This window comes from Castor canadensis, chromosome 16, assembly GCF_047511655.1.
Source record: "Castor canadensis chromosome 16, mCasCan1.hap1v2, whole genome shotgun sequence".
Classification (NCBI taxonomy): Eukaryota; Metazoa; Chordata; class Mammalia; order Rodentia; family Castoridae; genus Castor; species Castor canadensis.
The window spans coordinates 2,022,397-2,037,437 of record NC_133401.1 but is presented as its reverse complement, the minus strand read 5'-3'; the positions used below and the strand labels follow the sequence as shown (position 1 = coordinate 2,037,437).

General features: G+C 46.4%; 1 protein-coding gene across 4 annotated transcripts in view; it reads left to right on the top strand.

Moving 5' to 3' along the window:
- LOC109674618 (putative ATP-dependent RNA helicase TDRD12) overlaps positions 1–15,041 on the top strand; it is a 66,402-nt gene that overhangs the window by 25,618 nt on the left and 25,743 nt on the right. For all 4 annotated transcript variants that reach the window (XM_074058644.1, XM_074058646.1, XM_074058645.1 and 1 more), the window contains 5 exons: positions 4,857–4,954; positions 5,488–5,564; positions 6,557–6,637; positions 13,820–13,880; positions 14,317–14,421. In XM_074058644.1, the coding sequence (XP_073914745.1) occupies positions 4,857–4,954; positions 5,488–5,564; positions 6,557–6,637; positions 13,820–13,880; positions 14,317–14,421 (422 nt within the window). The remainder of the gene's footprint in view (positions 1–4,856; positions 4,955–5,487; positions 5,565–6,556; positions 6,638–13,819; positions 13,881–14,316; positions 14,422–15,041) is intronic.

The following is a 15,041-nucleotide window of genomic DNA, read 5'->3' as shown; positions in this document are numbered from 1 at the left end:
CATCCCTGTGGATGCATCCTCTGATCCCGTTCTCACCTACTTGGGCTGTATACCATTTGGAAAGGTTTGGAGTGGCCTTACAGTTTTAATTTGCTCTTGGCTAGTAATGTATGATGCAGAGCACTTTTTCATGTGCTTCTGTGGTGAGGTGTCTCAGGTTTTTTGTGAATTTTTTTTTTTTGTCTATTTGTGTGTGTGTGTGTGTGACGCTAGGGATTGAACTCAGGGTCTTCTCTAGGAAAATGCTCTTAAGCCCCCAGTGCTCTTATTGTTGAGTTTTTAAGGGTTCTTGTATATTTTGGATAACAGATAATCTCCTTTCCAAATATTTCTGCTCAGTCTCTGCATACTCTTTTGCCAGGGTCTTTTTATACAGAGTTGAATTTGATTTGCCAGTATCTTATTCAAGATTTTTGTATCTGTGTTCATGAGAGATTGCACTCTGTAATTCTCTTGTGATGTCTTTTTTTGATTTTGCTATTAAGGTAACGAATGCTGACCTCATAGACTGAGTTAGGAAGCACCTCCTCTCCTGCTTCTGGCTTCCGGAAGAGATTCAAAAGTTGCTATAATATCTTCCTTAAGTGTTTGGTAGAATTTACCAGTGAACCTACCTGGACCTGGAACTGCTGTTTTGGATGGTCATTTGTTATTCACTTGATTTCTTCAGCTCAGGCAGGCTTACTCAGGTTCTGTATTTCATGTGTGACTTTTGCAGATTGTACCTTTAAAGAATTGACGATTGTACCTAGGTGATCAATTTTTTGAGCATACTGTTTGTCGGTGCATGGTAGTCCATCACTATGCTTTAAAAGTTTCAGTCGACATAATGTATACACTTACGGAGTATCTTTTATTCCCATTTGATGTTCATGGGATCTGTTGTGATGGCCTTTCTTCACTCCTTATCTTCCTAACATCTCCCTCCCTGTCTTCTACATTCTCCTTCATCCCCCGCCTTTTTCCTCTCTCCCCTTTTTTCTTAGCCCATCTAGACGCTTAACAATTTTATTTATTTTTTTCACGAAAACCCATGCTATGGGCTAAAGGGTGACCTCTCAGAAGTCACATGTGGAAGCCCCAGTGTGGTGTGGCTGTGTTTGCAGATAGGATCTTTGGAGGAAATGAAGGGCAAGGAAGTCGATGGAGCCCTTCTGTGATAGGACCGGACCGGTACCCGAACCAGAAGAGGAAGGTGTGGCTTAGCTTGCTAGCGCTCCCCAAGCGCTATGGCGAGAAGGTGGCTGTTACCTGCCACTGACAAAACTTCACCTGGACACAGGTGGACCAGCACCTCATCTTGGAATTTCGCCTCCAGAATGGTGGGAAATGAGCTTCTATTTTTAAAGCTTCCAGTCTGTGGTGTTTTCTTTTGCATCCTGAGCAGACTAATAGGAACCTTCCGCAAGTTGTCTCACAGTTCTTGGATCTTCTGTTCCATGATTAAAAGTCTTTGTTCTGTTGCTTTTCTTTTGGGGAAGTTTCTCTTGACAGATCCCAAAGTTCCGAGAATGTTTTCCTCAGCCATGTGAAGGCGAGCCCACCAAAGGCATTCTTCATTTCGAATACAATAGTGCGAGGTTTTGTTGTTTTGTTTCGTGATACCGAGGGGTAAACCCAAGATCTCCTGCCCGTTACTCAGCTAACTGCCCCCCTACTCCTTTTTATTTTATTCTTTCCACTTTGGACAGGCGGTTGCTAAGGGGCCCAGGCTGGCCTCACACTCGTGATCTCCTGCCTCGGCCTCCTGAGTAGCTGAAAGGATTATAGGCATGCGCTTCCATGCAGGCAGTACTGTTTTTATTTTGGAATGTAGACACACACATGGAATCCCTAGTTGTGACCACTAAAAATGCCCAGGAGTAGTTCCAGTTCACAAGTAGCCACAGGGTTTTTGAGGAAAGGAAATGAAGGCGTATGAATTTTGACAGGCTTTTAAGGAAAGCCCCAGAACACGGGCTTCTGAATGTACTCGCTGAGGTGAGACTCTGGGCCAGGTGGTGGCACACGTCCCGAGGTTGTATCCTCTGCTCTCCTGGACTCTCCTTTGCTCACTGTGGTGCTGGGTGATCTTTCATTCCTGTGACAGCGACGTGAGAGGAGCTTGAGGTTTTGCCTGGATCTGTGAAGACATTATGAAGTCCCTTGCATGGGTGGGGAGTGGAAGGGGTAGAGAAAAAAAGTCTGTAAACCTGTGTAACGGAAAGCAGGCTGGTCGGTAAGCTGAGTAAGTTGGTGGGCTAAAACTGCACTTGTGAGTACGTTCCTGTTACCTTACCAGCCTCCTACCTCACCCTCCAGAGTAGCTGGGACTACAGGTATGTCGCACCCAGCCTGGCAACCTGCAAGGCTTCTTGGGCGCTGGCTTGGAGATTCTAGCAGGAGAGGGCAGGCACTCACGCACTGAGAATGAGAACAACCTCCTGTATGTGTGATGCTCCTCTTTCTGCAGCCAGCCTCGAGGCTTTGGGACGGATGCCCATTCAACCCCGACGGTCAGTGCAGGGACATGTCACAGCCAAGTTGTCTCACGTCCCCAAGAGCTTCTCTTAAGTTTGATTCTTTAGTTCACCACTTTTCTCTTTGCTTCTAGCCTGGTATTTACTCTGCCTTTTGAGTTTCCAGCTAGAGTTCTCATTGGTTCACGTTTTACGCTTGCCCGTCTGTCACATCTGCCCGTGTCGCTTTGTAGACAACTGCCTTCCATCTCTGGGATATCTTAAGTAGATTTAGTTTCGGGTCCTTGCAGGCTGCTTCCCTTCTCTGCCGATCACCACATGGTTCCATCACTGCGATGCCACTGAGGTACCTGTGCACTTGGTGGGGGTTTGCTTGAGCACTGGTCCACGTGGGGAATTCCAACTGCCACCTCCAGTCTGGGTCCAGGTCACAGTTGATAACTTGGGCTGAACAGCTGTACCCCAAACAGATGATGGAATTCTGTTACCGGAAACTCAAACAGAGGCATGGGACACCAAGGCTGTTCAGGAAGCAATACTTACTAGCGTGCCAGCAGCAGCTCAGTGGAGTCACATCCACAGGCTGAGCCCCTAGGACAAAGGGGTCTCACCTTATATCCCCTTGCAAGGAAGTTACAGAGGCAAAAAGCAAGGTTTCCCCATCTATGTTTGCATGTAACTCCCATGCTTCACCCCCAGTGCTACGTGACCTTCTTCACGTTTGAATTCTTTAGGTTTTATCTCGCTGCTGTGCCATCCCTTCCCCGCTCCTTTATCAGAACACAGGCCTGTCTGTTTCTCTTGTCCTCCTCCCTGCTACACTTCCAGACCCCAACACCACATGACATGAAGACTTGTGGTGTTACTGCCACTTGCAGCAGCATCTCACATCCCGTGGTCGCTCTCATTGCCCCGATCCAAGGACAGGAGAGGAGTGGAACTCGTTCCAGTTCCTGCTCTGTCACTGACACTGAGCATGGGCACCTCTAGGATTGCCCAGGTAGTTCCTAAGGAACGAAGGCCAGGCTGCACTTCCTTTGTTTTTCTCTTCCCTGAAGCCACACCTCAGGTCTTACCCAAGTGTAATCACCCAGCTTGATGTCTATATTACTCTGTAAACGACTTTCGTCACTTTCATGTCTAGAGGATTCAGATGTTTAATGCTGTGCTACACAGGTGGTTTTATTTGGGGGGAAGTTTTGGTGGTACTGGGGTTTGAACATAGGGCCTTGCACTTGCTAGGCGGGCGCTCTGCCACGTGACCCACACCGTTAACCCTTTTTCGCCTTAGTTTTCAGGTAGGGTCTCACACTTTGCCCAGGGCCAGCCTGGGATTGTCAGTCTTCCCAGCTATGCCTCCTGCGTACCTGGGATTACAGATGTACTCCACCACGCCCAGCTTATTTGTTGAAATGGGGTCTTGCTACCGTTTTGCCTGGGCTCGCCTCAAACCATGATTCTCCTAGCTTTGCCTCCCAAGTAGCTGGGATTGCAGGTGTCGAGCCACCATGCCTGAATAGAACCTTTTAGTTTTTATTTACTATTTTGACTGAGTTTTAAATTTTCTTTTTGCTGTTACTTTTTTTAATGTTTTCTTTTTCTTCATGTAGAATTTTAATACTTCTAGGTTAAAATTTGGCCTGTTGTCTAGTACCTTGTCTATCTACTGTGCAGTTTAGAGGTGAAATACGGAGCTGTGGTCCTCAACCATGGCTGGATCTGAGTTACAGTTGGTATTCAGTTGTATTTCTATCTCTACACTTCCTCAAATGGGGTGCTGCGAAACGGTGCCCCTTTTCCCCCATTCTAGGTTCTGTGGTCAGCAGCCGAGAAAGGCAGCTCCCAATTCTGGGCTCATCTGAAGGCCTGCCGGTGGCCTTTCTGGCAGTCCATGCTGCCTTTTGACTGGGCTTCAGTGGGGCTGCCGGCTGGACACCAGCAGCCTTTGTCTGTGGCTGTTGGGGTTCTCCCAGAGTGGGGCAGGTGTCCAGACGAGCAGCTGAGGGAGCAGACATTGCCTGGCACTCTGTGCTCCAGCCGGAGAGCCGATCATGCTGCTGTCGGGGCCTTCGGAACAAGGAAGACCCCACCACAGTGGGGATCCGATGCCCCGTGAGAGGACCCCGTGCGTGAGATGCACTGTGGCCTTCTTGGAACGCGGTCCGATGAGTTGGGAAAATAAATGGCTTTATTCTTAGTAGGCTGGTGTGGGAGCTTTTACAACCTCCTTAACAATAAAGGCTAAAGCAAGATTCTTACCTGCAATCCCCTCGAGGAAAGTTCAATGTGAACCTCTCTTCCAGGATAATTTCACGTTGTAAGATTTGAAAGTTTGTTTTCTTCCTGTTTGCTCTCGGGTTTTTTCAAAGTAGCTTTTGTTGCCATTTTGTTTTGCAGACAGAGCTGTGAAATGCTCTGCGGATCCATGGAGAGACCCTGCTGAAAACAAGTCAGAAAAGGGGCAGCTGGGAGTCTCCTTAAAAGACTTAAACAAGGTGGTGTCTTTGAGTGTGCGTGCAAGTTCATGGAGTGTTAGAATATCCTTCTGTCGTTGGCTAGGATACTTTCACTTGTGAAAAACTATACTTGGCACATTTGCTTGTTTTGCAAGAAGGTGACTCCAACTGCACTCTAGCCAAGCTAGAGTGACACTGTAATCCCAGCACTTTGAGGCCAGTCTAGGCTACATAGTGAAGCCCTGTCTCAGAAAAACAAACAAATGAAAACCTTGCATCTTTATGCTCACCTAAACAATGAGGAAAAAGTTCATTTCGGTTCTAACTCACCTCCAGTTTTTTGGGGTTTTTTTTGATAGGATGGGAAAGTAATGGAAGGACATTTAAGTCCTGCTTGTCTGCAATGCAGGGGTCTGCTGAAGTCCCTGGGTATTCAGTCTAGAGATGACCTCAACGGCACGCTGGTCTGTGCACGCGGGTCATGGGGAATGGCTGTGGAAGGGGTCACTCCAACTGAAGGTCACCTGCACGGGATAGAGATCTTGTCAGGTTTCATGCTCTTTCTGTTACAGTGTCTTGAGTCCTCAGTGTACTGGCCAACAAAAAGAGGCATCACCATCTATGCTGATCCAGATATACCAGGAGCAAGGTAGGATTCCAAAGTTGGCTCAGCTCGCCCAGAGCCTTAGCTGTCCGTAGCGTCTTTGGTAGTCATATCTCTGTCTTGGGGTATTGGTTCCACGACCCCAAGGACCCCAAAGCCTGTATGTGCAGTCACTCGTGCTGTGCAGTACAGTACCAGAACGTTCTAAGTATACCTTAGTGCCCATTGATCAACCTTTCCCCATCCTGAACTCAGATGCCACAGTCTCAAACTTCTTGCTGCTCTAATTCCAGAAATCCCTAAGAAAGGCACACGTCATGTCCTAGTTGTTTTTCTATATCCCAGAAGCTGCTAGCATGGGCTGAGGGACACAGTGGTGGGCTAGGCTGGGCTGGGCTGGGCTGGGCTGGGCGAGAGCCTCCTGCAGGAGAAATGCCTTTGCTCCGCAGCTGCTCTTGCTGCTTTTTCACCCCATATTCTGGGGCGGACCCTTCCAGACCTTCACAGACTACCCGGCTAGGGCTGTAATGGGCTGTGCTGTTTCTCTACCCACAGGAATAAAGCTATGGAGTCCATGTATTGAAATTATTCTTTCAGTATTTATTTGTCTTGGTAGCACTGGGGTTTGAATTGGGGCTTCATGCTTGCTAGAGAAGCACACTACTGCCTGAGCCACACCTCCAGCCCTCTCAGAATTTTCATGTCTCTGCACGGAGTCCCATGTCTCAGGCCTCCCTCAGTCATCACCAACAGGAAGAGGAAGTGCGCAGGATTCTGTTTGTCCTCAGGCTTTTCCTCCTTTCCTGCTGTCCTGTTCCCTGTCCAGCGTGTCTAGTGTGTTCAGCGTACAGGCCATGTGGACAGCAGCACAGTGTCAGGCCTGCTTTCATTCCTCCAGGTTCTGAAAGCTTCTTGCAGAAAATCACTTAGGTAGATCATCTAAGATGCATAACATTTTCCCCAAAACTAACATATTTTCAGAATTGCAGATAAAGGGTTCACAAATTTAATAACTTTTTCTGTGTTTTGATTTCTAGTGCTTTAAGTCAGAAGTCAAATGAGAAGTCACTTCGACTGGCTGAGAAAAAAAACTATGATGAGAAAAATGGCTGTGTGAAGTAAGAGTTAACTCCTTGGCCTGACTTGTTCATTGCACTAGTTGTAATGAAAATATAAGCAAGAGAAATTTACAAATTTTGTTGTTAAATAGAACCCGCATTCCCATAACCAAAATAAAGTTTCTTCTAGGCTGGGAGGCTGATTTTTGCTTTTCCATTTGTGTTGCTGGGGCAGGTTTTTCCCTTTGAACCTTTGTTCCATTGTAGAAGCAGTCATTTCTTCCTCCCTTCCTGCTACATTTGAGGTGAAGAATTACTTGAATTAGGTGTAGTGCATGTCTTGAGGCTGTTTTGTTTATGGGGTGGTGGTTGCTTTCTTCCCAGTTTTGTCTGTCTTCTTCTTAGCAAAGAGCGATACTTCATTTTATACCTTAATCCACGAAATGTTTTATGCCCATTTTTATGACTTCTTTTACACCATTTTGGCTTTCACAATTTTATATTCCAAGTGTCAGCTGAGAGGTCAGTCGAATTGTGCTGTGTCACCGCGGCCCAGCAGACCACCAGGCTTCCAGACCCAGAACCGTGCCTGGCCTCTGACCCAGCATGCACTCGTCTCAGTTTAATAGGGCGATGAGCTTTGAAGGCTGCCCCAGAGCTCACAGTGCTGTCAGCTGTTAGGGTACCCAAATTAACACCCAACCCAGTGCATTCCTCCCCCCAATGCCGGAAGGTTCTGCTGTTGCGAAAGGCTGTTTTCTGCTGGGTGCTGGTGGTTCACTCCTGTAATGCTGGCTACTCAGTAAGCAGAGATTGGGAGGATCGAGGTTTGAAGCCAGTTCGGGCAAACAGCTCACAAGACCCTCAAAGAACCCATCACAGAAAAGGGCTGGTGGAGTGGCTCAAGTAAGAAGGGCACCTGCCTAGCAACCATGAGCCCCTGAGTTCAAACCCTAGTACTGCCAAAAGAACAAAAACCAAAAAGCACCTAATTTTCCTTAGACTAAAGAGCCTTTCTTTGTCTGCACTCACTTACATTAAATTATAACCTGGTTTATTAACTCTGAAATACTCTCCTGTCTCTCTGTTCCTGTGTCAGAAGAAGCTTTGGCCTTCCTGACCTCCTGATTTGCTAAAAGCCCTTTGCTTAGAGCCACTGGTGATTCTGCTAGTGCAAGGATGGTGGGCCTTGAAGGGGTTCATGAAGCAAACAGGCAGTGGGTTTCTTAGAAATCCAGGTGACCACCGGAGCAGGTGGTCCTGGGTATTGGCTCCCCTACCTCCAAATCTTGAGAAATTGTGTGTCATTACTTCTGGACAGAGTAGTGAGAAGCCTGGAGGAGCAATGGCCTTTCCTCACGGGTGGTCAGTAGGGGATGTGCAGGTTTCTTAGAACGTCACACATGACAGTCACATTGGTGACAAAGTAGAGGAAGGAGACGACATAGTGACATGGCATGTTGCTGTGAGTTTTGCCTCGTGCTGGGAGGACTACCTCGGGCCAGGCCCTCCCAGCCTCCTCTGTTGGGTCTGTTTCTTCTTCCCGCCTCCATGTCCCACTGACGCATCCCTCACATCTATGCGCTGCAGCCCTACATTCACGTCGTTCACCGAGCTCATCTGCAAACGTCAGGTGACGGTGTATTCAGCCATCTTCTCCAGTCTGGGATTGCATGCCACCCTCTCCTCTGGAGTTCTGGATCCTTGGTGGCCGAGAGTGTCAGGGTCTAATCGAGAGTGAGCGGCCCACATAGCAGATGTGTCAGGATCTCAGGTGTCCAGGAAAACCTGTTCCATCTTCTGGGAGCTTCTGGAGCTAACCGAGAGCTCAGACGTAATTAATTTTTGACTGTGGCCAACTTCATCGGTGGCCGTGGGGATTTGCTGTTGTGGTAGACGAGTTCCTACTCATTGGGTTAGCAGCAGCTCCCTGCAGCACTATGTTGAAGAAAGTGTTGATCGTGCAAGAGGCATTCCTTCATGGGGGGACATGTCTGCCGTGGGTGTAGTAGAGTGGGGTGGGGTCCACTTGCCACTGGTTCGTCTCTGACATTTAATGTAACCCTGCGGCTTCTTTGCAATTCTTTGCCTTCCCGTGATTCTTGTATCCTCATACTAACTGTAGTACGTGTTCTTTATGCTTCTGTTGTTTTCCTGGGGACCTTTGCACATTTTCCTACTTAGTATCATCCACGTGGATGGAAGGTTTCTCTAAATACATGGGCCCTCCATGCCCCAAAGGCTGCTGAGGCTGGAATCCAGGGTCTCTTGTGTACTAGGCTAGCTGTACCCCTGGAGCAGCCCCCAGCCCAGGTTTATTCTTTGTAACACCGTTTCAGCATCAGTTTGAAGACCAGTGCTTGTTAAAGGCTGAACTGAAACGCCTTCCCCCGACCGTTGAGCCCTGGTGTTGGGCGGCTGTGCTGACCCGAGCTGCTGCCAGAGCAGCTGTGCACAGAGCTGGGCTCATTGTGTTCCCCACAGCAGGCTCCAACGGAACCCCCAGCCTCTGCCCAGACTCTGGGGGTCTAGGCAGAAAGTCCCCACTCAGCTCAGCCACATGGGGACAGATGGGCTGCTTTCCTGCGCAGCTTCCTGCTTTACCAGAAGCCCTAAAAGCTTCTTGTACTGGCTTGCTTTGCTCAGTTTTCTGTGTCCCTTCACCGATTCAGCTCCACAGGTCTGCTCTGCTGGCAGTATTTTCACGCAGGTCTCCTGGGTGGCCTCTCCAGAGCCTGTCCCCTGGCCTGGCCTGTGCTGAGTCATCCACTACCCATCGTCACCGGCATCCTGACCTTCCCTGCATCTTGCCTGACTGGAGTCCTCTTCTTAGTCTTCTGCCTTCCTCCTGCTTGGACTCCTCGTTTTGGGGACAGCACACTCTAATCGCTTCCTGAGAAGGAGACAGGAAACATGGAATTCTCACGAAGCTGAAAAATGTCTTTGACTCTCTTCCGCCTTGATCCATAGTTGCTTAATAACCTTTTAAAGGTGTTTCTACCTTCTAATTTCTGCAGTTCCTGTTATGTCCACCACTGTTTTCCTCTGCTCTTCTCTTTTTTCTTCTCCCTCCCTCTCCATCTCTCTCTCTGTCTCTCATTTCTCTCTCTCCTCCTCTCCCTGCCTCTGTTTTCCCCCTTTCCCTACCTCTCCCCACCTTGCCGTATTAGTTTTCTTAGTTTTACAAGCATCATGACGCTGTACCGTGGCACGGCTCTGTTACGCTCAGCAGTTTGTGGCCCCTTTCCATCTGTAAGCGCTCGTCCCTCACTTCAAGGAAGTAGTCTCAACTTTCCATTGATCACTTCTGCTCCATATTCTGTGTTCTTTCAAGAGCTCCTGTGACTCATGTTGCTCCTCCTGGTTTGGTCATGAAATGTTTACTAATTCATGTTGTAACTTCTTCAGACATTCTTATAATGTACTTTGATCATCTCCACCTCTACTACCTTCTCTTCCCTTCCCCTCCCCAGTCTCCATCTTCTCTAACAGTCCCCCCACTAACTTTCACGTCTTTCGCTTCTCATCTCCATATATGAGAAAACATGATAATATCTTTCTTAGTCATACTTCGATTAATATTTTGGTCTCTAGCTCCATCCATTCTCCTGCAAATGCCATCGTTTCGTTCTTCTTTGTGGCTAGATAATCGTCCATTGCGTACAGACAGCACATATTCTTCATGCGTTCATCGTTTGGTGGGCACTGTTGTGATCGTGCGATGGTAGACACGGGTGTGCGGCTGTCTCCATCGTAGGTTGATCTGATTCCTTTGGGACTGGTACACCTGAGTCAGGTGGCAGAGCTGCTGTTAGTTTTTTTTTGAGGAAAGTTCTTCCTGCCTTCCATAGCACCTGGGCTAATTTACATCACGCAAGGATTCCTTTCTCCCCATCCTTCATTTTCCTGATGATAGTCATTAGGAAAGGTGATGTGTACTTTTAATTTGCATTTCTCTGGTGGCTAAAGTTGTTGAACACTGAACATTGCTGGCCATTTGTATTTCTCCTCCTCCTCCTCCTCTTTTGGTAATAGTAGGGCTTGAACTCAGGCACTCTACCACTTGAGTGAGCCGTGGCCCGAACCTTGATATTTCTTCTTTTGAGAGGTTCGTTTTCCCATTTATTGTTTCGTGTTATTTTTTTGAGTGCCTTTATGTAGTTTAGATATTAATTCCCGGCAGATGAATGGCTGGAAAAGGTTTTCCTCCATTCTGAAGGCGGTCTCCTCACTCCATCAATTCTTTTGCTGTGCATCAAGTTTTTTAACTCGATGCAGTTCCATCTGTCAATTTTCGTTATTTTCTGTGCTACTGGAGTCCTTTCCAGAAAGTCATTGTCTGTGCCTACATCTCTAAGTGTTTCCCCTATGTTTTCCTCTAGTAGTTTGAATATTTTAGGTAAGGGTTTTGATCCATTTTGAGTAGGTCTGGTTTCAGTCTCCTACATGAGTATATCCAGTTCTCCCAGCAGCACTTATTAAAGAGGATGTCTTTTTTCCCAGCATATGTTTTTGGCACCTTTGTTGAGTATCAGATGTCCCTAGAGGGTGGTTCCTGGGTCCTCTATTCTATTCCCTCGGCTCATGTGTCTGTTTTTATGTCAGCACCGTGCTGTTTTTGTTATTACGGCTCTGTAAAATAATTTGAATCGGTACAGTGATCCTCCAGCATTGCTCTTTTTGCTCAGGGTTGCTTTGGCTATTGTGGGAGTTTTCTGCTTCCATGTAGATTTTGGGATTTTTTTTTAGCTCTGGTCATCGCTATCTTGATGAGGACTGTGTTGATTGTGTAGATCACCTTTGGTAATATGCACATTTTAACTATATTAATTCTGCTGAGCTGTGAACATGGGAGGGCTTTCCATTTTCTAGTGTCTTTGTCAATTGTTTTATAATTTTCATTGTAAAGATCTTTCACCTCCTTGGTTATGTTTAGTCCTAGGTATTTCATTCCTTTGTGGCTATTGTAAATGGGATTGATTTTCTGATTTCTGTTGTGTAGCAAAGCTACCTAATTTTGTGTATTGGTTTTGTATCCTGTTACTCTGCTGAAAGTGTTTATGAGATCTACGTTTCCCGGTGGAGTCTTCAGGGACTTCTGAGTAGTGAAGCATATTGTCTGCAAACGGGCTAACTTGATTTCTTCCTTTCCTACTGTGTCCCTTCATTCCTTTCTCTTGCCCTATTGCTCTGGCTACGAATTCAAGTACTGCATTGAATAAGAGTGGAAAGAGGGACATCCTTGCCTTGCTCTTGATTGTAGAGGAAATGCTCTCAGTTGTTCCCCATTCGGAATGATGTTGGCCATAGGTTTATCATATAAAGGCTTTATGAACTTGAGGAACGTTCCTTCTATTCCTCATTTCTTCCAGGCTTTTACAGTGAAGGATGTTAAATGTTGTCTAAGCCTTTTCTGCATTTGTTGAGAGGATCCTGTGGTTTTGTCCTTTGTCCCGTTTAAGTGCCGTATTTACATTTCTTGACTTACATATGTTGAACTGTCCCTTCATCCCTAGAATGAAAGGACTGTCATGGTATGTGATGTTTGTAATGTGGTGTTGAATTCATTTTGCAGTATTTTATTGAGTACATTTAAAACACATTTTTCTTGTACTTTTTATCTGTCTTCTTGCTTTACTTTTGGAATATTTTCACAACTTTATCCTCTACTAAATTTACCGAGTTTGTTATTTCTAATACCACATTTGTTTCTCTTTTCTGTTTTTGTAAGTGACCTGCTTCTTTCATCTACGTGTTGTTTTCTCTCATTTTTCTCGGGTGCTAATAGTTTAGGGGACGGTATTTTCTCACCACATTGTTTCTTTCTCCCTATATTTGCATTACTCTCTTTATGTTTTTGTCTTTGTAAGGTCAGTTTGTCTCATGCTTGGTGCTCCTTGATTGTCTGTTCATATGTACTGCATAGATTCCTGGGATCTCTGAGAATACACCGGTGTGTGGCTGTGAGGCTCTAAGGGACAAGCTGCTCGTGCTGCAGGACTTCTGAATGCAGTCTCTTTGCCGACTTTCCTGTACGCTGGGTGCCACTCCCCATGAACGCTACTACTGTCCCTGTGCCTGGATGAAGTCCTGCCTGTGGGCATCCTGCGTGCTGAGTGACAGAAACTGGCAGCGGTTTCATAGTCAGTGTGTGCTTGTGTGCTTAGTTTCCCCTGCACGGGTGGCTGTCTACCCTCAGCTCTGCCTGTAGTGCCCCATGTGTCAGGCTCTGCCCTTATCCTCTTCAGAAACTCCACCCGTGCTCTTCCCTGGATGGGTGGGTCACCCATCGCCCGACATTAAGATGTGTGAGTGGATCCAGAGACGCCTCTGCTGCATTGCCATAGCCCAGGAGCTTGGTCCTACCTCTGGATTTCTTGACTATGGCTTTGTGCAGAGAGCTAGTTCTCCATGACTGGCTGAGACGCCACTGCCCTGTGTCTGCCGAATCAGTTACCCATTTGCCCACCTGGTTTCTGGTTTCTGGTTTCTAAAATTGTGTTTGGACTGTTGTCTCTTGTGTGCATCTCTCCTTCACTCACACAGTGTGTGGTTCTTTGCAAGTGGTTTCTTTCACGTAGCATGTTTTAGAAAATTCTTCTCTGTTGCATTTCTTATGGCTGAGTAATATTCCATTTCATGAATATAGCATTTTTTCATTTATAATTCATCAGTTAGTAGACATTTGGGTTTGGTGGCTTTTGTATTAAACATCTATTTATAAGCATGAGGACTTTGGAATGAGTATAGTTTGACATGTTGACTTAATCTACCATGCTTTCCCTAAAGTCCCCGCCACTAGAGACAGTTTGTAATGCTGTGCTGCTGTCTGTAGTCCTTACCATCTGTGTGAGGTTGGGACTGAGCTCAGAGGACTTCTGAGTTAGCAGAGGTGGTAGTGGACAAGCCCAATTTGGTCTTGTTTTGTCATCTGTAAAATAAAGGAAATGAAGTAGCACTGGGATTCTTTTGCTTGGTTGGTCCCCTGTTAGATATCATGCAAAGTACAAAGATGGTAGAGTCCTTTCAGCCCAGATGTAGGCCCATACAGGGTTCAGACGGGAAGCAGGAGACTGGCGTGGCCAGCAGGATGGCCTTTGTGTCTTAGAACCATGCAAAACCAATATGCAGTCCTGTTACATTTGTGCTTTGGGATATATAGTCCATTTTACCGCTTTGAAGGAAGAGCCCAGATAACATAAGTCCTCGTTTCTTCACTTTGTTCTTCTAACTACTTTTCAGATTACTGCAGTTTTTAAATCCTGATCCTTTGAGAGCTGATGGAATCTCTGATCTGCAGCAGGTAATGCAAGCCCTGAGAAAGGTTAAGCAGGAGTGAAAGCTGTTTGCTTTGAAGTCCCCCTCCTTCCTCGATCCAGACTGAGAGTAGAAGAGAAGCTCCCTAGATAGGGACCTTGGCCTGGAGACATGCCTTTGACAGTTGTCTAGTCAGTTACTGCTCACAGAAAGTGCTTTCCTTTGTTTCCTTCTTCCCTGTGGTGCTGGGAATGGAACCCAGGACCTTACATATGCTAAGAAAGCACTCTACCACAGAGCTACATCCCCAGCACAAAAGTGCTCTTTTTGATTTGGGTGATAGATGATCTTCCATTTTTGTCAGTGGCTTTGGTGTTTTCAGTAAGTATACGCACACAGGTCTTTCTGGTGAAATCTGTGAAGTTCTTCGCACTGCTGCTAGCTTGGGGCAATGGTGTCTGTCTAATGTCTAAGTTGCTTAGTTGCAGAAGCTGGCGTCGGGCACGCAGCAGCCTGTTGTGCTCCGGAACAAGATCGAGCCCTGCCTGACCATCGACAGGTCGCCACTGTCTGCAGACCTGAAAAAGGTGAGCATCTAAAGGAACACCCGAGGGAATACCAGCCTTACCTAACACGGAGGGTGGTTTGCGGGGTTTGGTTTGGTTTTTAATTGTCGTTGTTGTCATCATTATTCTTGCTGGTTTTTGCAGTGCTGGGATAGGATCCCAGGGCTTCATGCATGCTAGACAAGTGCTCTATCCATGAACTGCGCTCCCAACATCAGGAGTTTTTCATAAATAGTTCTAAGATTCATTGTGTAATTGATTTCCTTTGGCAATTCTCTTAAGCTTTGGGTACTAGTTTCTCATTTTTTTTCTTCAATCCAGGTTAACTTCCTGTAAGTGAGTAAGTGTTTTGAGGAGAAGCCATTGTCTAGCTATGACTCCTTTTCAGTTTGCAGATTTTGCCAGGGCAGTTGCAATCTCAGCCCTGTTTCAGAATTGATTCCTAGAGCTGTGCTTTGACTTGGTAAACTGGTCATACATATTTATTTGTTTTCTTCCTGACGACACTAAAAGGTGAAAGCTAGCTTTAAAAAAGATAGCAAACTAAAATCATAAGGCTGAACAGAATGAGAGCGGTCTTGAGTGGGGAAGAGATTTCCAGAGGGCTTTAGAAGTGAAAAACATGCAGGAGAGTTTGGTTG